This window comes from Paramisgurnus dabryanus, chromosome 4, assembly GCF_030506205.2.
Source record: "Paramisgurnus dabryanus chromosome 4, PD_genome_1.1, whole genome shotgun sequence".
In the NCBI taxonomy this organism is placed as follows: Eukaryota; Metazoa; Chordata; class Actinopteri; order Cypriniformes; family Cobitidae; genus Paramisgurnus; species Paramisgurnus dabryanus.
Genome location: NC_133340.1, coordinates 44,524,168 through 44,550,236, shown reverse-complemented (window position 1 = coordinate 44,550,236; position 26,069 = coordinate 44,524,168). Strand labels below are relative to the sequence as shown.

Here is a 26,069-nt window from a genome sequence, read left to right as displayed (position 1 = left end):
TGAATATGCATATTTATGAGTTTCTTGCTTCTAATAAGTATAAGTGTGTGCCCAGTTCCCAGCATTTATATTTGAATGTGGATTCTATGTGTCACAGCCCCATTCTTCATCCAACACCACACCCTGACACTTATGGAAGGTATTTTTGGTCTTTTTTAAATTAATTAATTAAATGATAAAATAAAAAATTAAATCGCAAAATATGTCCCAAATTTGAAAATTAAATGCTAAAATAAAAATTAAAACATTAAATTAAATTATTTCATTTTCAACTTGATGAAGCATAATTCTGGCCAAATTGAAAAATAAAATTAAATTGATGATTTGACATTTCATTTTCCATATTATCTTGAGGCAAGACATCCAATATTAAAATAAAAAGGCAAACTTGAAAAGGAATCTGTAAAAACATTTTTTTAAAGTCTTTTTATTCATGCCCAAGTAATAATAGGGACAAAATTAAAATGTAAAGTTTAGTTTTAATTTTATGTTCTGTTTTTTTTTCGTGAGTTGGCAACACTGCTTCAGCCAATCCCCTTTTTTTAAGCAAGTAATCCCCACCCACTGATTAACATTGAATTTGCATAAAAGTTGAAAATAAAAATGAACACGAAAATTAAAACGAAAATGAAAAAGAAAAACAGAACATAAAATTAAAACTGAACTTTACATTTGAATTTTGTCCCTATTATTGCTTGGGCATGAATAAAAAGCCTTTTAAAAATGTATTTACAGATTCCTTTTCAAGCTTACCTTTTTATTTTAATATTTTCAGTCTTGACTCAAGATTATATTGAAAATGAAATGTCAAATCATCAATTTAATTACATTTTTCAATTTGGCCGGAGTGATGCTTCATCACGTTAAAAATGAAATAATTTAATATAAAGTTTTAATTTTTTATTTTGCTATTTTCTTTTATAATTTAATTAATTCTTTTATAATTTAATTAATTAATTAAAAAAGTCCAAAAATACCTTCCATAGGACACTATATTGGCAAAATTAACATTTAAAAATTATATATTGGTAATTAAATCTATTTGAATTCAAGTCAAAAGCCCAGAAAGAGGGCTATGTATTTTGTCCCCTCTTGACCTTTTGCACATCATAACCCCAAATAGAGGCTAAACAGAAAGTATGTTGCCTGTTTTTTCTTACTCTCAATGCTGAAAATAATTTACAGTTGCAAATATATGAGTGCTGTTGACCTTTATTTGCTGTGCACTCATTTTGTGTTATCTTTTTTCTCAATGTTTACTCAGGTTCTTGATTTGGTGCATGTCTTTCTCAATAAAACAGCTTTGATCAGGGATTTTAATTTGCTTTTAGCTGACTCAACTGCAAAACTGCCAAAGGTTATCAACCAAACCCTGAGAATCTGAATTTAAGCTTACAGTAACTGAGAGCTTACAGTTATGTTGAGAAAGCATTTTAATAACAATGTTAGCATTTAATGTGTGTACAGTGTAGTAGAAGGTTTTGCAATGTTCAATTTTCAGAGAATATGTACATGCAAGAGTGCATACTGTATAAAACAGGGGCTGTATTGTCTTCGTGTGTGTGTGCGTGCGTGCGTGTGTAAACTAATTACAATAAAGTCATCTGACTTCTGTCTGATATAAGAGGATGTTTAAAGAACTAAAACTAGAAAATAAAGCTTCAGTACAGTTCAAAAACTTGCCAGTTCACAGAATGCTGGATGCTTTAGTTAGTGGGGTTCAGTAACATTCATTCATTTTTTTTCCAGTGGAGTCGAAACACAGAAGTAAATGTAAATAGGATTTAGTAGTGTCACATATGCAAGACTGTTTTAGTTTTAAACAGTGAATGAAACCAGGATATGAACCAATTTGTTCCTTAGTATAAGTCATTGTCCTTTTCTTCAGCACTACCCTTTGAAAAGGAAGTCCCATTTGTAAGCTGTGGTAAGGTCATAGTGTGCAATTAGAACAAATAGCATTGCTCTGAAAGATTAGATTACTTCACAGCAAAGACTGAATATGTCTCAGATTAGACTGGAAAAATTATCTGTTTGTGAGGATATCACTGATTTGGGAACTTCAAATGAATCGATCAACAAGTATGATGGCAAACTGCATAATCAAGGTAAATGTTCAAAAAAGGGTGGTTGGCAAATGGACAATTATTTGACTTGCTTATTTTCCAAATGTATATATTTGTCAGTGTGTATGTTTTATATTTTTCTTACTTATTTTATTGTGTCCAAAAAAATGATACCAACCTCAGATTCATCAAAGGGAAAATTAACATTTATAGTCAACAATGCACTGTTTTTTAGGTTGCAACAGAACATGGAACAGAAGCTACAGAATTGGTGCACAGTTTCTTGGACTGCTGTGTGCAGTGCTGCTAACAGCTATTATAATTCTGTATTTTGAGAACAAACACTTGCAAAACAGTCGAAAAGACCTGACAGAACAGAAATCTGAATATCTTCATCATGCTAATGAACATCAAGTCAGGTATAAAAATCTTAGCTTGGAAAAAGAGCAGTTTCGGGTTAGACACAATAGCATGGTGGAGGAGAATGATCTATTTAGGTCCATAACTGCTAACTTAACCAAAGATAAAATTCAGCTGCAAACACTTAATAGTAATCTAGTTAAAGAGAAAGACAGGTTTCGGATACTAAGTAACAAACTGGTCAGAGAAATCAATCAATCAGAAACTAGATATAAGGCCATGGCGGTTCAGAGAGATAAAATACAAAACTGGTACAACAATATGACAGATCAAAAAAATCAGTTACAGATACTTAACAGTAACCTAGTTGAGCAGAGTGATCTTTTACAAGCAAGAACTGTGAACTTAACCAAAGATAAAATTCAGCTGCAAACACTTAATAGTAATCTAGTTAAAGAGAAAGACAGGTTTCAGATACTAAGTAACAAACTGGTCAGAGAAATCAATCAATCAGAAACTAGATATAAGGCCATGGCGGTTCAGAGAGATAAAATACAAAACTGGTACAACAATATGACAGATCAAAAAAATCAGTTACAGATACTTAACAGTAACCTAGTTGAGCAGAGTGATCTTTTACAAGCAAGAACTGTGAACTTAACCAAAGATAAAATTCAGCTGCAAACACTTAATAGTAATCTAGTTAAAGAGAAAGACAGGTTTCAGATACTAAGTAACAAACTGGTCAGAGAAATCAATCAATCAGAAACTAGATATAAGGCCATGGCGGTTCAGAGAGATAAAATACAAAACTGGTACAACAATATGACAGATGAAAAAAATCAGTTACAGATACTTAACAGTAACCTTGTTGAAGAAAGGCGTAAATTGCAGTCCCAAAATGATAATCTGACCAAAGAAAGAAACCAGATACATTTGGAGATGGGTGGACTTCAGAAAGCACTCTCTAATTTTGGTGAGCATATCTCAGATTCTGATGGATATGAACAACAATGATGTTCATTTACTTACATGCCAAATGCACTTTACATTTATTTCCGCTAGCTGAAACATTTTGCCATACAGCTTATTGATGTGATTGTCAAAATTAGTATGTCGATGTTAGGTTTATGGTCACTTCTTGGTTCTGTTACACATGCAGGGTGGAAATACTTCAAATCCAGTTTATATTCCATCTCTACTGTGAAGATGAAATGGACTGCTGGTAGACTGCATTGCAATAAGAGTGGAGCAGATCTGGTTGTCATAAACAGCAAAGAGGAAATGGTAAGAAAAATAATGAAAAACATATAGAATACAAAAAAAAAACAATAGTTATACTGCCTTTTTTTTCAGATTTTTGTTCATAGCTTGATCGGGGATTTGGGAGCTTGGCTTGGCCTGACTGATGCAGAGAATGAAGGGGTCTGGAAATGGGTGGATGGCAAAGATCTGACCACAAGGTATGAAATTAGAGTGTGTTATTTAGTAGTTGTCTCATCAGTCAATTTATTTGCTTGTGATTTGATTTGTTTTGTGTTGTTTCAGTTACTGGATAAGGGGGCAGCCTAATAATGGTGGTATACATGGAAATGATGACTGTGGTGTTATTGTTTTTAAAGAACCTGCACTGCAGAGCTGGAATGATATGCCATGCCATTATATTTCTTTTGTGATATGTGAAAAAAGTGTGTAATACATTCAGTAAAGTTTATAAATATTTTCATTTTGTTATTCAATTGCAATGACTTTTATACATGTGGTTAATATTTTAACACTTTTGGGGATTCCTGTATGTATTACAACAATAACTAACTGCCATTAACTACACTGTAAAAAAAATCCGTAGAAATTACAATGTTATTGCAGCTGGGTTGCCGGTAATTTACCGTAGATTTACATTTATGTTATTTACTGGCAAGAGTTTGTTCAAAGTTAAATAAATTTTAAATATTAACAAGTCTTTATCTTTACAGAATAAAACTATACAATAACAGTCTCATGCAAAGCATTCTGGGAACCAGAAATCATCATCAACCTTTTTCTGTTTTTTGCTTCAGATTTTGTTTCCCAGAACGTTTTGCTTGATGCTGTTTTTTTAGTTTTACTCTGTAAAGACAAAGACTTGTAAATGTTAAATGTTCATTTAACTTTTAACAAAATGTTGCCAGTAAATAACATAAATTTAAATCTACGGTAAATTACCGGCAACCCAGCTGCAATTTCTACGGATTTTTTTTACAGTGTAATTCTTGAATGAGTAACAACAACTTAATAACTGAACAACCATGAAACTTATTATATTTGTTTGCAATTGTATATTTGTATTTCTATTTTTGTATTCAATTAAAACTAATCATGACTTCTATTTACATTTTATTCCATAGTTTACATATATATGTATATTTTCCCAAGATTGTAGTGAAATCAGAACTGTTGGTTATATTAAATAATATGTATAATTGACTTCACAAAAAGTAACTTTTTCAGCGCACATAATCATATGGTGCCATAAAGTCTTACAGTGTAGTTTTACAATGCAGTCAGGTTAATGCAATAAAAATGTATTAACAGTTTGAGTTGAATTATTCTTGGTCATTTATTTGTGGTACTTAAGGAGCCACTGTTTAAATGCACTCTGTTTTTTGTCTCTGTAAAAGGGCTGAGATAAGTACAGACAAAAGCCTAATGTACATAATCAGCCTGCTAAACCTTCTTTAATACATTAGTAAGTAAATGTTTATATACAGTACTGTGCAAACCACCACCAGACTTGTTGTTGTTTTAGAAGTTTTAATGTCCATCCATATTTATTTTTCATATTTATTTTATTAAGATACAAACAGAAAATATGAAATATGTGCAATATATAATATATATATATATATATATATATATATATATATATATATATATATAACTGAGAAGACATTAGTGACATCAATACACATCATTCATCAATAATCCAAGCAATAAAAACGATGACAAATGCATTTTTTCACTCATTTAAGCAAGTAATGTTATGTAAACTAACCGACCATAGCAAAAATATAAACACTAGTGCAACATGTGTTAGCCACTTGTAGCGCAACTTTCTATCAAGACATTAAGAGTTTAAACACAGACATCAACACACATCATTCATCATTAAGTGAACTTTATATCTATCTGTAATAGCTTTAGCTTTAGTGACATTACATTAAGACCTGTGTGCAAATCAGGAATTGTTGTTTATTTGAAGTTGACGTTGTTTTGCCAATTTGCATTTTTGTTACATTTAATTAGATTAGATATTACTAGATTTTTTTAAGAATGTATCTTTTTTGTGTCTAACAAGTTTTTTTGTAACCTGTGTGTAAAGTCAGTAATATGAAGTCTGTGTCCTATACAAGCTGAGTTTCCATCACCTCAGTTTTATGCACAATTAAAAGTATCGCATCAGGTAATGTAAATGTCACAGGGTGACTTAGGGCGGAACCAAAAATAGAGAGGAGAGGTTCCGCCCGGAGCTAATTTTTCAAACCCCCGTTTACTTCCTGGGTTTCTATGGCAGCGAATCCAGGCCAGATTCATCACAGGTGTGCAAAGGAGGCAGCGATTATTGACTGGGCGGGGGATATGATTAATGCAGACTTAAAAGACGGGCTGAAGAAGCAGAAGGGAGCGCGATTTCGGGAGAGTGAACTTCCGCCCTGGGCGACACCGTAAACACGAGCCTCCGAAGAGTTCGCAGGCTCCGCTGATCCGGCAACCGCTAGAAAGCGGGCGGAAAGAGTGCGGGGCTGGTCCGGGCGAAAGGACGGCGTGGTCGTGTGAAGGAGTTCAGCTGAAGCTGGCGCTGCTGTGTGGGACGTAGTAAACCTTAAGGGTTGAAAGACGATCTGAGAATACTGGGAACTGAAACAAAACAAAAGGAGAAGTGGAGTTAGCGTGAGTGTTTTCCATATACTGAAGATATTGTGACATAAGTGAATTTGCTGTGCAACCCTGTCGGGGGAAGAAACGCCCCATTCTGTGTGGCTAGAGTTGATCGCCTGTGTGGAACAAGGAGGAGAACATTAGAAGGAAGCTTACAGCGATTGTGAGTATGAAACATTGAGTTGGAGACACACTGTATACTAACCTGTTTCGTAGCGAATAACTCCGGGGAGAAAGAGGACGGCCCTACCCCTAAAATAGTGTGGTGGGTGAGCTGAAGAAAGATCAACTGGGGCTATCACAGCGACGTAAAAACGGACTGGGCTGTGCCAAACATCGCCAAACAGATCCCGGTGAAGTGGAGGAAGACGGGCATCCTAAGTGTTCACTTTGAGTGCGGTGGGTGAATTTGTGTTGTTGTGGAAATTTCACTTTGACATGGTGCTGTGTACTGCTGTGTGTGTACTGTCAGAAAAAACCCCGCCTTCGCTCACCTCGCCGTGGGAGAACGAAGAGGCTGCCGGTCCCAGTGCTATTATCTGGCATATGTTGTGAGCCCGCTCTGGACATATAGTATTATTGTGGTGTTTGTACCAGTCGTTTCTGTGCATCCGGGTTTATCTGAAGAGTGGTGGTGAAGAGTTGGACCACAAGAGGTTGTGTGAGTACGACTAAGAATTAATGCTGCTTGTACATTCTTCTATATAACACTTACTGTTGCAGAGAGAGGTGTGGTAGATCCCGTCTGTCCCGAGGCCTCTTCAAAGGGGCGCCCCTGTCCGGTGTTCTACCGCCTAGCAAGTGGCGAGGAGAGGGCAGCGCTCGGCTCGGTGAGACAGCGTGGCAGTTTCCCCTCTGCAACCGCAGCGATCGTTGAGAGGGTTTGTCCCCAACGTTACATCACTACAGTCTCGAATCATCTGATAAATTGAGAGAGTCCGGTTACCGTAAGTCCACCACTTTTCCAATCTAAATCATACACCTGTGGAATTTGACTGCCATCTGTCCAAGAGTGTCGCTGTGGAGAGAGAAAGAGAACGAACACGAGGAGAACCCTGTCTGTGCCGTACATACTGTACGTTGTCCCAAGTGGAGAGCCAGCAGCCTGTGGAGAGAGAAAGAGAGCGAACACGAGGAGAACCCTGTCTGTGCCGTACTTACTGTACGTTGTCCCAAGTGGAGAGCCCGCAGCCTGTGGAGAGAGAAAGAGAACGAACACGAGGAGAACCCTGTCTGTGCCGTACTTACTGTACGTTGTCCCAAGTGGAGAGGTGAGAGCCAACCAGCGTTTGAAGAACTGTATCTGTGTGTCCCAGCCCACAGCCTGTGGAGAGAGAAAGAGAACGAACATGAGGAGCCTGAGTCCCACATCCCCCGCCCGCAGTCCATTGGATCCCTTTTTTTTAAGTATTTAATTTCCCCCAAAGAGATTTTAATATTTAATAAAAGTTGTCACATTTTAATACTGTGTCGGTCTGGTCATTGGGGTGTTTTGGGACCTCCTTGGGGTGGAACTAGGAGGAGCATGACCCGCTACAGGGGCGGTCCGCTTCTCCGACCTGTGACATAAATGCCAAATTTTGAATTAAACTCCCTTAATTGGCAAAAAAGTTTACGCTCACTTGAGGTGGTTTTTTGAATTATGCGAAATAGAGTACATGCAAATAAAGTAGTGCGAGAGCGATATGAGAACAGCCGGCAGCATCTTCTCCCAAGCAGCTGCACAGAGTTCTGATGATGACACAGCTTTTCATGATTGGTTACCTCACTGAAGAAAACTATCACGTGCGTTTCATGTTTAATCCAACCCTTTTAGTTCCACTAACACACATTATTAATTCATGTTTTATAACAGGTAAAACTTGTTAATATAACCATAATATGTTAGGTTGTGTCATGGAATAAACTACCCAGTCTCACAAAGTTTTGTGATATAGTCACGTATTTTTTTGATTCTTTTTTCGTGCTATTATCACGAAATTTCGTGTTTTTTCGTGATCGTATAACGAATTCCTGTTTTCGTGTGATTATCACGTATTGTTGGTTACTCAACTGCGTTTTCCTATTTTTAAACCATTGTCGCTTCGGTTTAGGGTTAGATTTGGTGCTTGCATTAGAATGTCACTTTATATATTGGTTTATACTATTTTTTCTGATTTATTTTTTTATATGTCGCCTGGCGTTGGGGTTAGAGTTGGGTTTGGTTAGGGATGTCATTTTATGTAAATCTAACCCTAAACCGAAGCGACAATGGTAAGAAAATAGGACAAAACAGTTGAGTAACCAATACGTGATAATCACACGAAAACAGGAATTCGTTATACGATCACGAAAAAACACGAAATTTCGTGATAATAGCACGAAAAAAGAATCAAAAAAATATGTGACTATATAACGAAATTTCGTGGGAATAAAATAAAAATGAAAAGAAGCGAAAGACCAAACTCTACTAGTATTTTAATAATATAGGCTTATGCTTCCTGTTATTTTCTGGTATGCAGCATTTAAAATATTCAATATAAAAGTCACAGGTTTTTTTAAAGGACCCAAAAAACTAATTATTTTTCATATATGGGGCTCAACAATGTCATAATGACCTTGTTGCTCTTGCCTTGATCAATACAATTACAAGCTGCACTGCTGGTAAATTTATAACTTGCCTAATCTTAACTAAATGCAGTCCTATCTTTATTTTCTAAGCGTGTCTTGTTTAATTTACTGTTGGTAACTAGCAATACCATCGTCATTTGCTCAAACAACTTGGTGCACCTAATTCACATTTTTTTGTTTTTCTTTTCTTGCAAATTTTGAAAAGATTTGCTTTACGTTTCCATGGTAACCCCACTTGAGTGCTATAAATAGTGGAGTGAGAAACCGGAAAGGGGCGATTTCAGGGCAAGCTCATTTCCGCCAAGAGCGAACATAAACACGGCCCTTCTGAAAAGTCAGAAGGCCCCGTTGATCCGGCGATCGCTTGGAAGCGCGTGGAAAGAGGCAGGGCCGACAGAGACGAAAGGAAGGAGTCGTCGTTGTTTTTCAAGGAACGCCACGAGTGAGGCGAAGTGTTTGGGCACTGGAAAAGGGTGAAGGACAAAAGTATCTTGTGAATTCGCTAAGCGAACTGGATAATTGAGACCCGACTACCAGGGCAGGTTTGAAAAGACGAAGTTTTGAGAGAAAGTATACTTACCAGTTGTTTGTTGCATGAAGGCTCTGTGGGAGGACGACACCAGGGCGGAATAGCGTCAACACTTCCGGGTATCTGTGAGTTCTCTGGAGAGAGACGGAGAGGGGAGAAGATTAGCATTTCGGAAACTGTGAATACATTGGATTGCTTTACATACCTTGTTTATCCCTGGAGATGGAGGACTAAATCTTTGCTGGAGTATGTAACAGTTGTTTAGCGGCCCCATTGTGGAGGACGAGACGAGTGGGTGAGCCGAAGTACAGTGGGGCAAACAGATGTTATTTTTATTTTTGTTGGCTACAACGTTCCGCTCGGATCACTTACCGTGCCAGCGACTTTAATCTCCTCCAGGACAGATCCCGACACGGTGTGGAGTATTGACCCTAAAATCACTGAAGTGTGTAGTGCAGTGGGTGAGTCTGTCTTTGACGTGTGTACACCTGAAGTTTTGCAGTGCTGTGCCGTGTCCCTGTTGTCTGTACTCGCCCTCCAGGTTGAGAGAGTCCCTGCTGGAGAGAACGTATGCTGCCGTGGCAGTGACCATCTATTCCATACCTGCCCGCTTATAACTCGGGCCCCTGTGTTTTGTGCCCAAAGAAAGATCCAGTGTACCCCTTTTGTATACTCACCATATGCCCGAAGAAAAGATCCAGTGTGCCCCTGTTGTATACTCACCGTATGCCAGATGAAAAGATCCAGTGTACCCCTTTTGTATATCAAAGTATCAAATCAAGTATCAAATTCTTTTATTCAGCCATGATATTGTTACAAACACAAAATAATCTCATACACAACTAAATAATATCTTCTAATGCTGAATAGGAGCATGAAGAAGACATCGTCTTATAAATTCATGCCCCTTTTCCCAAATATCTAGTCTTGCACAGAATATATAGCTCGTATTACTCCCATTCTCTATATCAAAGTGCAATTTTATTTCACATGTATATAATTAACAATTCCATATTTATTATACATTGATTTTTATATTTCACTTTCTTCATATTTTCGAAATACCTTTTTTATATATATTTTTTTAAATTGAACTATCGTATAGCATGATCTTTCCTCATTATCCAAAGAGTTCCATAAATTGATCCCAATTACCATAAACCCTTTTTGTTTTTTTGAGGTACGTGAATATGGTACACAAAAGTTGCCTTTTCTTCTATTTTTACTATCTATAATTAACTTAAATTTATTTTGAATATGTATTGGCACCATATTATTTTTCACTCTCCACATAATTTGCAATATTTTAAGTTTGACCAAATCATAAAATTTCAAAGTCTGCAATTTGATAAACAATTTATTAGTGTGGTCCCGAACACCTTTGTGCGTCACAATTCTTATTGCTTTCTTCTGGAGTAAGCACAACCTTTCTGTATAACTGGTGCATGCATTACCCCACACCTCAGTACAATAAGTTAAATATGGGACAATTAAAGTTAAATATAAAAGCTTTAATGAGGCTTCATCCAGTATATATTTAACTCTATAAAGAATACCAATGTTTTTACTTATTTTACTTTTGATATGATCTATATGAGACTTCCAACTTAGTTTACTGTCTAAAATAACCCCTAAGAATTTGATTTCTGAAACACGTTCAATGTTTACATCTTGAATAACTAAATTTGTACATTCTTGTTTTCCCTTATTTCCAAAAACCATATAATTTGTCTTATCCCAATTCAAAAACAATTTATTATAATCAAACCATTTCTTTAATTTTGACATTTCTCTTTCAATAGTAACCATTAATTTATTTAAATCTGCCCCTGTCTTAAACACTGTTGTGTCATCTGCAAACAATAAAAAATTAATGTCTTTGGAGGCCTCAAATATATCATTAATAAACAATATAAAAAGCTTAGGACCAATTACCGAACCCTGAGGAATTCCACATACCACCGTTTTATGATTTGAATTATAGTTTTTAAATTGTAGATACTGACTTCTATTACTTAAATAACTTTCAAGCCATTTATATACCCGACCCCTTAATCCATATTGTTGTAATTTTGACAACAATAAATTATGGTTGACAGTATCAAACGCTTTCTGTAAGTCCAGGAATATACTTACAAGATACTGCTTTTTATCCATTGCAGCTAGAATTTCATCTGTTAAATGAATTAATGCAACAGCGGTAGATCTATTAGAACGAAATCCGTATTGATACTCAAACAGTAAATTATTTTTTTCCAAAAATAAATCCAATTTATAAATAAACCATTTTTCTAATATTTTTGAAAACTGTGAAAGTATTGAAACAGGTCGATAATTATTAAATTCGTGTTTGTCACCCTTCTTAAAAATAGGTATTATCTTCGCAGTCTTCATCTTTTGAGGAAAAACACCTGAACTAAAGGAAAGATTAAAAATATAAGTTAAAGGTTGGAGTATACAATCTATTGTTTTTTTTACAATGGTCATATCTATTCCATCCCCATCACAAGAGGTTTTAGTTTTACACTTCCTCACAATGTCTAAGATTTCAGTTTCAGTTATTTCGTCAAGAAACATTGACTGTAAGATTCTACTACCTCCTGTCACACTATTACCTACATGATTGGAATTTTCAATTCTTTTCGCAATATTTGGTCCGACATTGACAAAGAAGGAATTAAACTCATTTGCAATATCTATTCCATTTTTAATAACCTTACCCTTGTGCTCAAAATACTCCGGTAAATTATTGTTCTGAAAGTTTGGCTTCATAACCTTATTTAAAATTTTCCAAGTTTCTTTAATATTAGTCTTGTGTTCATACAATTTATTTTTATAATAATCTTTTTTTGCCTGTCGCATTATAGTTGTTAACTTATTCTTGTATCTTTTATATTTAAATTCATGATCACGAGACTTATATTTAATAAAGTCTCGGTATAGTTTGTTTTTCTTTTTACAGGCCTTCTGTAACCCGCTTGTTATCCATGGTTTTTTTTCAAACTTATTTACTTTACCCATTTTTAAGGGACAATTTTTATTATAAAGGGTTACAAATATATTCAAAAATGCCTCATAAGCCTTATTAACATCCTCAACCAAAACTTTACTCCAATCATAATTAATCAAATCCTTCCTAAATGAGTCTATTTCCTTCTCCGTCCGACTACGAATATATTTAACTTTATCAACCTCTCTTGTCTTCTTACCAAGTTTTAGGTCACAGACCATAAAAACTGGTAAGTGGTCACTAATATCACATAAAAGCAGACCACTATAAAAGGTAATATCAATATTATTAAAAAAAATATTATCAATCAATGTTGAAGTTGTCCTTGTCACTCTACTGGGTTGTATTATCACTGGAAACATACCTTTACTATACATTTCGTTTAAAAAATCATTAGTTGCTGGTTGGCCTTTTGTCTTCATTAAATCCACATTAATATCACCACATAACCACATAGTCTTTTTTAACATTGAACAATCCACAAGTGCAGTGAGTTTATCCTTAAATACTTCTACATTTGAACCTTGTGCTCTATACACACAAGCGATAATTATTCTTTGCTTTGTTTCCAACTCTATCTCCACTGCTACACATTCTAGAAGTCCTTCTATAGCCACAGACATTCTTTCAATAATCGTACTTCTGTATGTTTCCTTAACAAACACTGCCACACCTCCTCCTCGTTTTCCCGGTCTGTCAACATGATACAGACTATATCCTTCGATTCCCAAATCATAACCTTTGTCGGCATTTAACCATGTTTCTGAAAAAGCAATAACATCAAACTGGCTTTTTAATGTATTTAAATAATCTATAATTTTGTCAAGATTTGTATAAAGGCTTCTGCAATTAAAATGGACAAGTGAAAAATTATTGTCTAATTTCACTTTTAAATTAAATTCATCTTCACTATAATATTTGCATGAAATTAAATTTTGGTTTCGTACATGCCTTCCTGAATCCAAATCTACATCTAAATCATATATTTTGTATTCCCCATTTTCTCTCATCTCTAATGGGTTAATTTGTTCAACCATTAATCATTAATGAAATATTCAAACATAAATACACAAGACGAAACTTAATTCTCAGCATTTCCATTTTTCTTGTCAAATCAGCGCCTTTAAAATAAAAACTTAAAGTCAATACCTTGTGCACGCAGTCCCTTCTTAATGTCATTGTCCATAATTGCCCATTATCCCAATCTTGAAATGCTCCGAAACCCCATGTCTTTAACACGTAGCTCCTGTATACTCACCATATGCCTGAAGAAAAGATCCAGTGTGCCCCTGTTGTATACTCACCGTATGCCCGAAGGAAAGATCCAGTGTACCCCTTTTGTATACTCACCGTATGCCCGAAAGAAAGATCCAGCGTGCCCCTTCTGTATGCCCACCGTATGCCTGAAGAAAAGTGCCATTGTGTACGTAATTCGGAAGGACTGAACATTCTGTTTTTTAGTATTTAACCCCCCCTCTATGTGTTTTTCTTTAAATATTTAATAAAACTTGTTAATTTTTATTCCTTTGTCTGCCTGGTCATTGGGGTGTTTTGGGACTTCCTCGGGGTGGAAGTGAAGGAGGAGCGTGACCCGCGACAGGGGCGGTCTGCTCCCACCTGTGACAAAACCAAGATGAATCATTTTGGAACCTGTTCCAACTTACTTCTGTACTTCAAACCTATATATTAAAGTGAATAACAATAAGAATAATTTTGAGGTGAAAAAATGGCAAGTAAAGTTGAACAATAACCAGGTTGCATAAGTGTGCACGCTCTTAAACTAAAACTTAGTTTAAGCACCTTTAGATTTTATAACAGCATTCAATCTTAAGGAGTATGTGTCAATCAATTTCACACATCTTGAATTTGCAATATTTTGCCATTTCTCCTTGCAAAAGCATTCTTACTCTGTCAGATTGGTTGGGTGTCTCCAGTGCACAGCCCTCTTCAGATCACCCCATAGATTTTGGATGAGATTTAGATCCGGACTCTGGTTGGGCCATTCTAAAACCTTGATCTTGTTTTGGTGAAATAATTCCCTTGATTAGATGTGTGCTTTGGGTCATTGTCATGCTGTAAGATGAAATTTCTCTTTATATTAAAGTGTTTTGGCTGAAGCCTTAAGGTTTTGGGCCAAAATTGATGGGTATTTGGACCTATTCATTATTCCATCCACCCTGATTAAAACCCCAGTTCCAGCTGAAGAAAAGCAGCTACAAAGTATGATGCTGTCATCTTCATGCCTTACTGTGGGCATGGTGTTCATTTTGTGATGTGCTTTGGGTTTTATTGCACCAAATATATATTTTGGTAAAACAGCCCAAGTTCAACTTTGGTCTCAATGGACTATAATACATTATTCCATATGGATTTGGGATATAGAAATATTTGTTTTTACAAACTTTAGATGGACTTGATACCCAGCTTTACATCTCCTCGCATCCCAGCGAAACACACACGTTTTCTAAGCTAAAAGACTGCATTAGCGATGTTAGTGACTGGATGGCACATAACTTTCTTAAGCTCAACTCCAATAAGACAGAGGTACTTATTATTGAACCAAATCGCTACAAACATAATATGTCAGATTACAACTTGCACATAGATGGCTGTACTGTGGTGCCATCTTCCACGGTTAGGAACTTAGGTGTGATGTTCGACAGCAACTTATCCTTTGATAGTCATATCGCCAACGTTGTCGCACAGCATTCTTCCATCTTAGAAATATCTCAAAAATACGCCATATACTGTCTACATCTGACGCAGAGAAGCTTATTCATGCTTTTATGACCTCTAGAATAGACTATTGTAACTCGCTACTCGGGGGATGCCATTCAAATCAGGTCAACAAGCTTCAGCTATTTCAAAACGCTTCTGCAAGGGTACTTACTCGATCTAAGAAGTATGACCACATAAGCCCAATTCTGGCATCTTTACACTGGCTACCAGTTAAATATCGCATCCAATTTAAAATATCACTAATCACCCACAAAGCTTTAAATGGCTTAGCACCCTCATATCTTAGAGAATTACTATCAGAATACAATCCATCACGCACACTACGGTCGCAAAATTCTGGCCTATTGATTATCCCTAGACTATCAAAAGTGTCTAAAAGTGGAAGATCCTTTTCCTACTTAGCCCCTAAGCTCTGGAATGATTTACCAACCGATGTCCGAGAATCAGACACAGTCGATCATTTTAAATCTAGACTTAAAACTTTTCTCTTCAACAAAGCATTCGCATAATTTGTCTAGTAAAGGTTCTTAACTTGCAATAGTTATTTTCACGGAACAAAGCACTCACGGTCATAACACAGACCAACCAAATAAATAAATAAAAACCTTTTCTGCATGAACACTTAAAATGAATTGCATTAAATAGTTTGCCACCGTTTGCCACTGAACCTGCATTAACGACGACAGTGGGGCTTCCGGCCTTAGTCAAACGGTTTGGCACGTATGGTCGGGTTGCGATTTTGGTGCTTTCGTGTGTCTTGTGAATAGTATGCCATACAGACCCGTTTGCCACTGAACCTGCATTAACGACGACAGTGGGGCCTCCAGCCTTAGTCAAACGGGTTGGTATGTATGGTCGGGTTGCGTTTTTCGCGCTTTCGTGTGTCTTGTGAATAGTATGCCATACATACCCGTTTGCCACTGAACCTGCATTAACGACGACAGTGGGGCCTCCAGCCTTAGTCAAACGGGTTGGCACGTATGGTCGGGTTGCGATTTTGGCGCTATCGTAAGTCTTATGAATAGTATGCCATACAGACCCGTTTGCCACTGAACCTGCATTAACGACGACAGTGGGGCCTCCAGCCTTAGTCAAACGGGTTGGCACGTATGGTCGGGTTGCGATTTTGGCGCTATCGTAAGTCTTATGAATAGTATGCCATACAGACCCGTTTGCCACTGAACCTGCATTAACGACGACAGTGGGGCTTCCGGCCTTAGTCAAACGGGTTAACACGTATGGTCGGGTTGCGATGTTTTTGGCGTTTTCTCCTGGTCCTGTAAATGGTATACAATATAGACCCGTTTGCCACTGAACCTGCATTAACGACGACAGTGGGGCTTTAGGCCTTAGTCAAACGGGTCGTCAGGTTTCATTTTCTCTTAAAGATCGGAAGGTGACCCTTATTTACCATATATACCCTCGCATTGGGCCCCCAATTTGCTAAATCCTCAACTGTGGATAACATAATTATGCCGCAATATTTAGTCTGTCTGGAACTAAGCTGAGTTAAACCACATCACTGTGTGACACTTCAATACATATGAACGGCCGCTACGCTAATACGATTTTGTTTTTCTCTCCCTGTCTCGTCCTCGACCCGAGGACGAGACAAACAGACCCAGTCCCGGTAGATGTGAAAGTCGGCACACCTCTGATCTACTGGCTGTCCTTCAACGTTATGCCCAGCTGATACCTGACCAACGATCACCGGCAGAACCGCTTAATCTCCGCTAAATCTCCATTTCCGTTCTCCCAAGGGTTTTTCCCTCCTAGGACTTATTTTTCCTCGGATAAAAGCCCGGGGTTTTTTTTCTCCTAGGGGGTTTTTCACCCCGGGGAGGCAGCCTTTTTGGGCTTTACCTAGCTTCCTCTTCTATACGTTGCTTTAGTAAATACGTGCAATTATAATATTGAGTCATAGCCACAGCAAATTTAACTGCTCATGCTATCATGTATTTTGTTGTGCTATCTGTCGTTCCCTTTCAATACGGTTCACTTCGCATTGCGTCAGTTAGCTGACGCTATGGGGGAAACTCCTGTTTACTCCGTGACTGAAGCCTATTGGTTAACGTCTGTACAAAGTACAGACCAATGACGTTTGAACCCGCGCGCGGGAGGAACGCGTCCTTATATAAGCGCGGTTCAATCGTCAGGAGCTCATATTATTTCTCCTTCAGCGCGAACCTCTCGCTGCTCCGAAGAAAAAGAAGAAGCCTTACCTCGCCGTTGACAAAAGCCCTGCAGCGGAGTCCAGGCCTAGCGTCTTCCCCTGCCGTTTTCCGGCTGAGAACCGAAGATAGCAGAGTCCAGGTCTAGCGTCTTCCCCTGCCGCTTTTCCGGCCGAGAACCGAAGATAGCCTTCGCTTGCCGTGGTACGAGCCCTGTGCAGCGGACACACGCCTGACGAGGTCTCCCCTGCGGCCGCCCGGTAAGATCAATACTTTTAATATAAAGCTATAAGCTAAAAGAGCAGGCGCTGTTGTAATAGCGTCCAGCACAGCGGCTCGGTGAGCCTCTCTGCTATGAATTTCCTCCGAGCGCGTTACCGGTCTGGCACCTCCCACGCCGGGACCGCGCTTATGCTTTGGTTGTCTTATCCATGTTTCGTGCTCCCCCTGCTGTTCCTCTCTCGCCGGGATGAACACACGGCGAGCCATGAGACTAGATGGATGCATAGACAAGCACACACGGACTAACTCCCCCTGTGTTCTGTCACACCGCAACCGTTCATGCTTACAGAGTCCCTTCGCTCCTCTCACATTCAGTGGCGAGATCTCTGGCACATATATTAATCCCCCGAGTGCATCGGGTGATACCGTCACGACGCATGGCTGTTCTGTCTGTGTTGCTGCTCCCCTCTGCCGTTCCTCTCTTGTTGAGATGAACAAGCGGGGAACCGTAGACCTGGAAAGATGCATACGACAAGCAAACACGGGCGGTCTGCGCCTGTCTCTGTCATAGCACAGCCACTCGTGCTCCACGCTCGCGGAGTCCCTCGCTCCTTTCCCCACAGTGGTGAGGTCTCTTAACGGCTTAGCTAGCACGCGGTATTACGGCTCGCTGCCTCTAAATGCAGCTGTCCAGTGTTCAACGATTACAGAGCTTCATGCCCCTCCCCTCCTGGAGCGGCGCGATCTCATTCGTCTGCTCGATAGGGCCGATTCGCCGCTATTGGAGCACCAAGAACACTCATTATAAGAGAGCTTCATGCCCCTCCCCTCCTGGAGCGGCACGATCTCATTCGTCTGCTCGATAAGGCGGACACGCCTCTATTGGAGCGCTAAAACACTTATTATAGAGCTTTACTGGCCTGAGCCGATCTCACTTCAGATAGCTCATTCTTCGTCTGCCTGGTAATTTCTCTCTGGTTTAGACGGAATCAGAGGCAGAACGAATTTGTTTATAATATACTGAGGCCCGAATACCTCCCTTTATTCAGTCCCGTCCTATATCAGTGCGCTGAATATTGGTACATTCTTATATATATACCCGGTTTTTCTGCCCTTTTAATAAACGGCAAAACCGCGGGCCTCACGGCTAGGGATGGGTACCGAAACCCGGTATTAAACTGGCCCCGGGGCTAAATTATGAAAGACCGTAGTATCAGTAAGATCTGACGCTATCGGTTCTGCTATCGGTCCTGGAGAAAAAAATAAAAATAAATGTACTATGTATTCTTGCTTAATAATGTTTTCGTGCACATTTTATCTCACCAAACATTTCTAATTTGCGATTAAGACGTTTGTCTGTGAGACCTGCGAGATCTCTCATGCGCGCCGCGGAGGCTGGCTGTCTGTCAAAACACAACCACAACAACGAGCGCGGCGCACGCACACGCATAACAGCACGAAAACTACCGCTTAATACAAAGAGTGACGATGGCGGATAGAGCAAAACATTCAAAAGTGTGGTTATACTTCACTAGAGTTGATGCAGACAACGCTCGTTGTCATACAGGTAAGTGCAACAAGATGTTTGCATGTAAGGGCGGAAACACAAGCAATCTGTCAAAGCATCTTTCAAAAGTGTATTACGTGCAGAAAGAAGCTGTGTCCCAATTCAAGGGCTGCGACCTTCTAAGCATACAACCTTAAAAGGGGAGCACTCTGTCTTTCAAGGTGGCAGCCTCAGAAGTCCGCGAAGAGAACTGAAATGAGACAGTCTAACCCTCGGAGGACCTATAATTTGCGTCACCTGTTGCACGCGCCCACCGCGCCTGTCAGCAGGACACAGCGGAGACGTTTCTGACTTATTTAAATAAATATGGAATCAGAAAAATATTCATTTATTTTAGAAAATATGACACGTTGATGTAGATTAAACTATTCAACAGTATATAAAATTAATCAACCTTAGAAATACGCAACATAAACAGAATAATATTAACACAAGTCACAGCCTCAAGTCGCGCTGCTGTGACGCAAGCGGTCTTAAAATACGTCCTTAGAAGGTCGCAGCCTGCAAAATTCAACCATCATCTCTGGTGGTTGCCGCATCAACGTCAGGCATGTATGCTAAAATCATGTTGAATCAACATTGTTCACGTCATTTAAAATAAATGTACAATCTCCCTAATTGGTTTGCTTACCTTACGTTGAAATTCTGTTGATTTCTTTTGGGAGAAATGCTGAACGTTGTGCATTCAACATATTTTCTACTTCTTTTTAAAATCCCAAATAAAGAAAAATCAGCATGTAAACATTTATTTAGCCTAAATATCCTATTTAAAGTATTTTTTCTGCAGCTTTCACGCTGGTGCATTAATAAATATATGTATAATATTTAGAAATGATATCCAGAAATTAATTTGTAATAATGAAATGCAGACACATAATTAACTTAATCATGTGAACATAGGTGCGTGATCAAATGTTAACATTGGCCAAAGTACCGATAAGAATACCGTTAAAGCACCGGACCGTTAAGCAGTACCGGTAAGAGTAGTAATACCGTTAAAACCTTAACGATACCCATCCCTACTCACGGCAGACTTCCTCTCTGCGATGGGTTCAGTCTGACATTAAACCACCTAGACATACTACCCTGCTCCGTGAGCCGTTCGGTCACCGTCACTACTGAGGCTTGTGCACCTGAACGGCTGAGCTCTGGTCTCCGCAGCATAGCTGCATCAACAGAGAACGAAACTGTCTGGGAAAAAGGGGTTATGTCGCGCCTCGGCTGGACTGCCCTGAAATGTTTTCTGTGTGCTGTTTATCCAAACATACTGTGTAATACTGTCGGCTATGCGACCTCACTAGTGGCGAACGGTATTTGATTCCTCTAAAAAGAGTAATTTCCGTGCTTACTATACTGTGTATTGACACCCACGGTTGTACGGTGTCTCTAAACACTTTATCGCCTTACTGACAAGCAATCAGTAATACGCACACACGGCCCGCTGTCCATAATTCTATCGACGCTAGCCGAAAAAACCCCGGTTTGGCCATATACTGTGTATTGACACCCCACGACTGTACGGTGTCTCTAACACCTTTCTGCCAAATTCGCTCGCAGCCCACCTCAGTTTCTCCGCTACGATGCTGATGGCGCAAACGAGCACGGTCTTACGGCTGTTATTCTCTCTTCCTAGAGAAAGGACAGCCTCAGACTTTTGCATGGCTCCAAGCGTTTGAATCGCGCCCTCTCCGGACGGCCACTCAAAGGCTTACAGCCAAGCGGTTTATGACGTTTTTCGGCCATATAGCTGATTTATATTAGCGGATCCGAAGACGCTCACACCTCCGCTCCAATACTCGGAGATATTAAGGGTAATATCAACCTCAAGTGAGCTTGCTACCCGCCACAATAAGTTTCAAAGCTTAGAGCGCGCGCACAGTCAGACGCGCGCGGCATCTCGTTTAAGACGGGCGCACGTACCCCTCTAACGAGCCTCAGAAAGCTGAATATCGTGGCATTCTGTTCATAAGTCCACTTCAGTTTGACTAAGCAAAGGTCCCGCCCCGAGCTGACGGCCGGGAAGCTTGCTTAAGTTACACACTGCTGCATGAAGTGCTGTCATTACGAGCTAGCCCAGCATTTGCTGTGGGTTGAACACGCTTTACGACGGCAATCAGCCTTCGGCGCGTGGAACGCCGTTTGTCTCATATAAATCACCTTGTACTGTGAATACGGTACATTAAGAGGATGATTTAGCACTGCAGCACTCTCGACCGTGTTATTGTGATAATGCGGTCGGGCAATCTACGGTGGTTTCCAGTGGTGTCAAAAGTATTCATATTCATTACTCAAGTAGAAGTATAGATACTAGGGTTAAAAAAGACTTTTGTAGAAGTTGAAGTATCAACTCAAGCTTTTTACTCAAGTAAAAGTGAAAAAGTACTGGTTTCAAAACTACTTAAAGTATAAAAGTAAAAGTAATGTAAGGAAAAAATGTCATTACGGAAAAAAGCCTAGGCCGCACCACAGGGGCCTTTTGTGCACTACCCTATCTCCTCTAAAACATGTTTCTAAAGGCCATAATAACTATAGTGTTATATTAAAAATGTTAAACAATTTGGGATGCACTAGGACCAGGGGTAGGCAACATCAGTCCTGGAGTGCCGATGTCCTGCAGATTTTAGCTCCAACCCTTCTAAAACCTTGGCTACCTGTAGTTTCAGGTGACTTTATAAACCTTTATTAGTTTGTTCAGGTCTGCTTGTTTAGACCTGGAGCTAAACACTGCAGGACATCGGCACTCCATGTTGCTTACCCCTGCACTAGACTATCTGTTTCAACCACATACGGTATATGCACATAAAAAATGAACGCATTTCAATACAATGCGAACAAATACATTAAAGCAGTGGTTCTCAAACTGGGGGCCGCGAGATGGTGCCAGGGGCCCCAGTTTTATAATATTTTATGAAATACATTACTTTATTATAAATTCTGTGTAATTAAACCTCAAAAAATAAGGCTACTAAACAAAAGCAATACATTGTATAATTTAATATGTTTTGTTTAATTCAAATTGTAAGTTTTAGAATGTTTATGTCATACATTTTCTTTGGGGGGGCCGCAAATGAATCCACTGTACACAAGGGAGGCGAAAAAAAAATGTTTGATAACAACTGCATTAAAGAACCATATATGTGTACTACTGAGCATTAACATGTGTTCCATAGAGAGGAAGATATGATGACTAGTTGCCTATAAATATTGTAATGGTGCAAAAAGTCAAACTTCAGAGCAGGGCCGCTGCTGGCAAAACTTTTACAGTGGTGCCCTCTTTAGTTAAAAAACAACAAAATCACACACAACTATAGTATGTGTGAGAATAGAAATATGCTATTATTGTTTTCATTTAAAATTTTATTTTGACAGCAACACAAACTACAATTAGGTGAAGTCAGGTAAAGTGGGACACTTTTTGGTAAATTGCATTTTAAACAACCTAAATCAGTTAGAATGTATTAAAATTGTATGTGTTTTGTTTAAATAGATTGTAATAAAGGTCACTATGGTGAATTTTTTTCAATTTATGAATTTATTAACAAACAGTTCATCTTTAAACATCATCTGACACCCTCTTCAGCAAACTGGAAGCAATCAGGTTGAGTGGGACACTTTGTTAGGAAAAGTGGGACACTATTTTATGGTTAAAATGAACATGACAAATACAATTCCAATAAAGTTTTGACATTGTGTAAAACGTAAATAAAACCAGAATACATGCATTAAAAATGTGTGGCGCATTATGAACCGCAAAATACAACACGGAGACCTTCAACTAATGAATACTTGGAAGAATTTTTTAAAAATGCATTTCTGGAACTAATGCAAAAATTGTAACATTGTAAACTTCACTCTACATTCAATAAATGGAACTTTCCTTTTCCTTTTGGAACATCTTTTTAGAACCTTTTAACAACTTCAGTGAACACATTCAAGACAGATGAAGTCATCGTCATCCATAAGTCCGTTGAGCTCTCCGCAGGACTCATGATACCACCGTTGGCAGTGGCAGCAAGCCACCCATTCATCATTGGCCTTTGGGTCGCTTGCATCCCCATAAACGCCCTTGCAACCAGTACAGGGGTCACTTTCCTGAACTGTTTGCATTGGAGGAACAGCAGCTTTTTGGGGGCGGATACCAGCAGGCTTACGCACTTTGGTTGTTTTTGTTTTCTTTTTTTCTGCTTTCGCCTGGATAAATTTGAAGTGTTCCTGGCTTGTTAGGTGGTAGCTGGGTGGCCTCGCCATCATCCTCTTCTTTCCCCTCTCTCTTGTAGGTACTTCAATAAGGTCTGAGAACCTTACAATGGAAGCCTGCTCAGCTGTTGAAGTGCTGGGTAGAGAGGGTGGCCCAGTTGTGATGGTGGAGGCATGAGGTGCTGGCCCAGTTGTGAAGGTGGAGGCATGGGGGGCTGGCCTAGTTGTGGGGGTGGAGGCATGTGGGGCTGGCCTAGTTTTGAGGGTGGAGGCATGGGGGGCTGGCCTAGTTGTGAGGGTGGAGGCATGGGGGGCTGGCCTAGTTGTGAGGGTGGAGGTATGGGGTGCTGGCCCAGTTGTGAAGGCATGGGAGGCTGGCCTAGTCGTGAGGGTGGAGGCATTGGTGGCTGGCCTAGTTGTGAGGTCAGAGGCATGAGATGCTGGCCTAGTTTTGAGGGTGGAGCCATGGGGGGCTGGCCTAGTTGTAAGGGTGGAGGCATGGGGGGCTGGCCTAGTTGTGAGGGTGGAGGCATGGGAGGCTGGCCTAGTTGTGAGGGTGGAGGCATGTGGGGCTGGCCCAGTTGTGAAGGTGGAGGCATTGGAGGCTGGCCTAGTTGTGAGGGTGGAGGCATGGGGGGCTGGCCTATTTGTGAGGGTGGAGGCATGGGGAGCTGGCCTAGTTGTGAAGGTGGAGGCATGGGGGGCTGGCCTAGTTGTGAGGGTGGAGGCATCGGGGGCTGGCCTAGTTGTGAGGGTGGAGGCATGTGGGGCTGGCCCAGTTGTGAGGGTAGAGGTATGTGCGTTCTCATTAGGCTGGCTGGTTACCACCACTTCTTCCACCCCAAAATAAATGTCCTCTTCCGACAACAGAAGGGTTTCTGATGTTTCCTCAATCACCCTTTCAGTGGTTTGGCTTGGCAAGAAAAGGTCAGTTGGAATGACTTCCATGGAAACAGGAAACATCCCTGAGGCTCGGAAACCTGTAGAAGAGTAATATTTATAATGCAATGATGCAAAGTAAATAAGACAGTAAAAACAATGATCCACTTACTGATAATCTTTTAATACAAATAATTCAAGACAATTAATTATTAATAAAAGAGTCAAACCTGCTTGGGCATTCTCAACAGTGGCAGCCTTCTTCCATGCAGGGCTGAACACAGAAAAAAATAGCTGTTTTGGAAGCTTCTTCCCGCCTGTCTTCCTTGTCCACTTGCGTCCCAGTTCCTGCCAGTGGTGTTTCAGACTTCGAAACAGCGATCTGTCTGCTGGCTGGAGGGCGTGGGTGGTATGGGGAGGATAGCTCACTACATGGATATTATTTTTCTTCATGAGCTCCAAGAATTCGAGATTGAAGACATGGCTGTAGTGGCCATCTAAGAGCAGGACATGGGGTCTTGGATCCTCCTTAGGCAGCTGCTGGACAAACCGCTGGCCCCACTCCAGAAACAGCTGGGAGTTTATCCAGCCATTGTCTGACACGCGGATAATTGCATTTTCTGGTCGTTCCTCCAGCCACTCTGCCCTCAGCCTCTTTCCCTTAAAAATTACCATTGTGGGGGTGTAAGTCCCAACCGCATTGAACCCAGCTAGGACTGTTGTCGTTTCTCCTTTCTCCCCTGAGGTTACCTGGAAGCAGGACTTGCCAGTGACCCCAACAACCTTTTTTGAGATGAAATGGTCCTGCAGTCCGGATTCATCACAGTTCCACAGGTGAGATGGCATGTCCTGGATGTGTAGGCGATGGAGGAGTGATGTGTACGTCTGAAACCATTGCTCAACTACTGTGAGATTCATCCCAGAGGCCCTTGCAGCTGAGAGTGATTCTGGCTTGCGAAGGCTCAGGTTTGGATTCCTTTTCATGAACCCCTCAAACCAGTAGTGACCGGCTTTTTGCTTTTCCGCAGAAAAACCAGGGATGTCATTCATTTTGGCGTACTGGAACGCAATACGCCGTATATCACTGCGTTCCAGGGGGAACCCCCTTTCAGCTAACATTTTAACAAGCCTAGCCAATTCACTCTCAGCATTAGCTGAGAGCAGGGGGCTCTTCACTGAAGCATGGCGGTAGCCACTCACCAGCCCTTTCACTCGCCTTTGCAGTGTTGATTTTGGGATGTTCCATGCCCTGGCTAAAAACCTTAATTTTGGTTTGTGTCCTTCATTCACCTCCTGCTCATATTCTTCAATAGCCCCTGCCATTCTCTCTTCACTCCACTGGTTTAGTTTTCTTCCTTTCCTATTTTGCTGTCTTTTCCTTTTCTGTATTGCCCTGTCTCTCCTTTCTTCTCTCTCTCTCTCTCTCTCTCTGTACTTCCCCTCTCTGTAAGGGTGCCATCTTGTGTATATTGAAAAATATAAATTTATAAAAATGTTATATTCAGACACATTATTATTACTTATAACTTTAAAATTTAATTTTTTGTTCATGAAATGGCCGTAGTGTGTGCTTGCATTAGCCCTAAAACTGTCCCACTCAACCTGAAATGCACTGTCCCACTCAACCTAACACTTTCAGGTTGAGTGGGACAGTGCTGTGAATCTAATTTTCACAAATATTTTATACAGTTAGATGCTCATTGTTATTAATCTCTAATACACAGACAGCATAAATGTATGTGTAAGCAAAAGTTTTATTGTTATATCATAAGTGACAGAATTATCAACCTTATTATTCTAA

General features: G+C 39.8%; 2 protein-coding genes across 2 annotated transcripts; one reads left to right on the top strand and one right to left on the bottom strand.

The window, feature by feature from the left end:
- Nucleotides 1–2,341: 2,341 nt before the first annotated feature.
- On the top strand, nucleotides 2,342–4,248 carry LOC135735544 (uncharacterized). The gene is made up of 4 exons (XM_065253962.1): nucleotides 2,342–3,402; nucleotides 3,589–3,713; nucleotides 3,783–3,889; nucleotides 3,975–4,248. The coding sequence occupies exons 1-4, from the start codon at nucleotides 2,538–2,540 to the stop codon at nucleotides 4,120–4,122; spliced, it is 1,245 nt and encodes a 414-aa protein (XP_065110034.1). The 5' UTR covers nucleotides 2,342–2,537; the 3' UTR covers nucleotides 4,123–4,248.
- A 19,826-nt stretch (nucleotides 4,249–24,074) lies between these two features.
- On the bottom strand, nucleotides 24,075–25,680 carry LOC141282101 (uncharacterized). The gene has a single exon (XM_073814608.1). The coding sequence runs from the start codon at nucleotides 25,589–25,591 to the stop codon at nucleotides 24,437–24,439; it is 1,155 nt and encodes a 384-aa protein (XP_073670709.1). The 5' UTR covers nucleotides 25,592–25,680; the 3' UTR covers nucleotides 24,075–24,436.
- Between the last annotated feature and the right edge of the window lie 389 nt (nucleotides 25,681–26,069).

Excerpts from the sequence above, each read along its gene's own strand:
- LOC135735544 (XM_065253962.1), top strand. The coding sequence starts at position 2,538 with ATGGTGGAGGAGAATGATCTATTTAGGTCCATAACTGCTAACTTAACC. Across the intron at positions 3,403-3,588 it reads GAAAGCACTCTCTAATTTTG|GGTGGAAATACTTCAAATCC; the intron begins GTGAGCATATCT and ends TTACACATGCAG. Across the intron at positions 3,714-3,782 it reads TAAACAGCAAAGAGGAAATG|ATTTTTGTTCATAGCTTGAT; the intron begins GTAAGAAAAATA and ends CTTTTTTTTCAG.
- LOC141282101 (XM_073814608.1), bottom strand. The coding sequence starts at position 25,591 with ATGGCAGGGGCTATTGAAGAATATGAGCAGGAGGTGAATGAAGGACAC.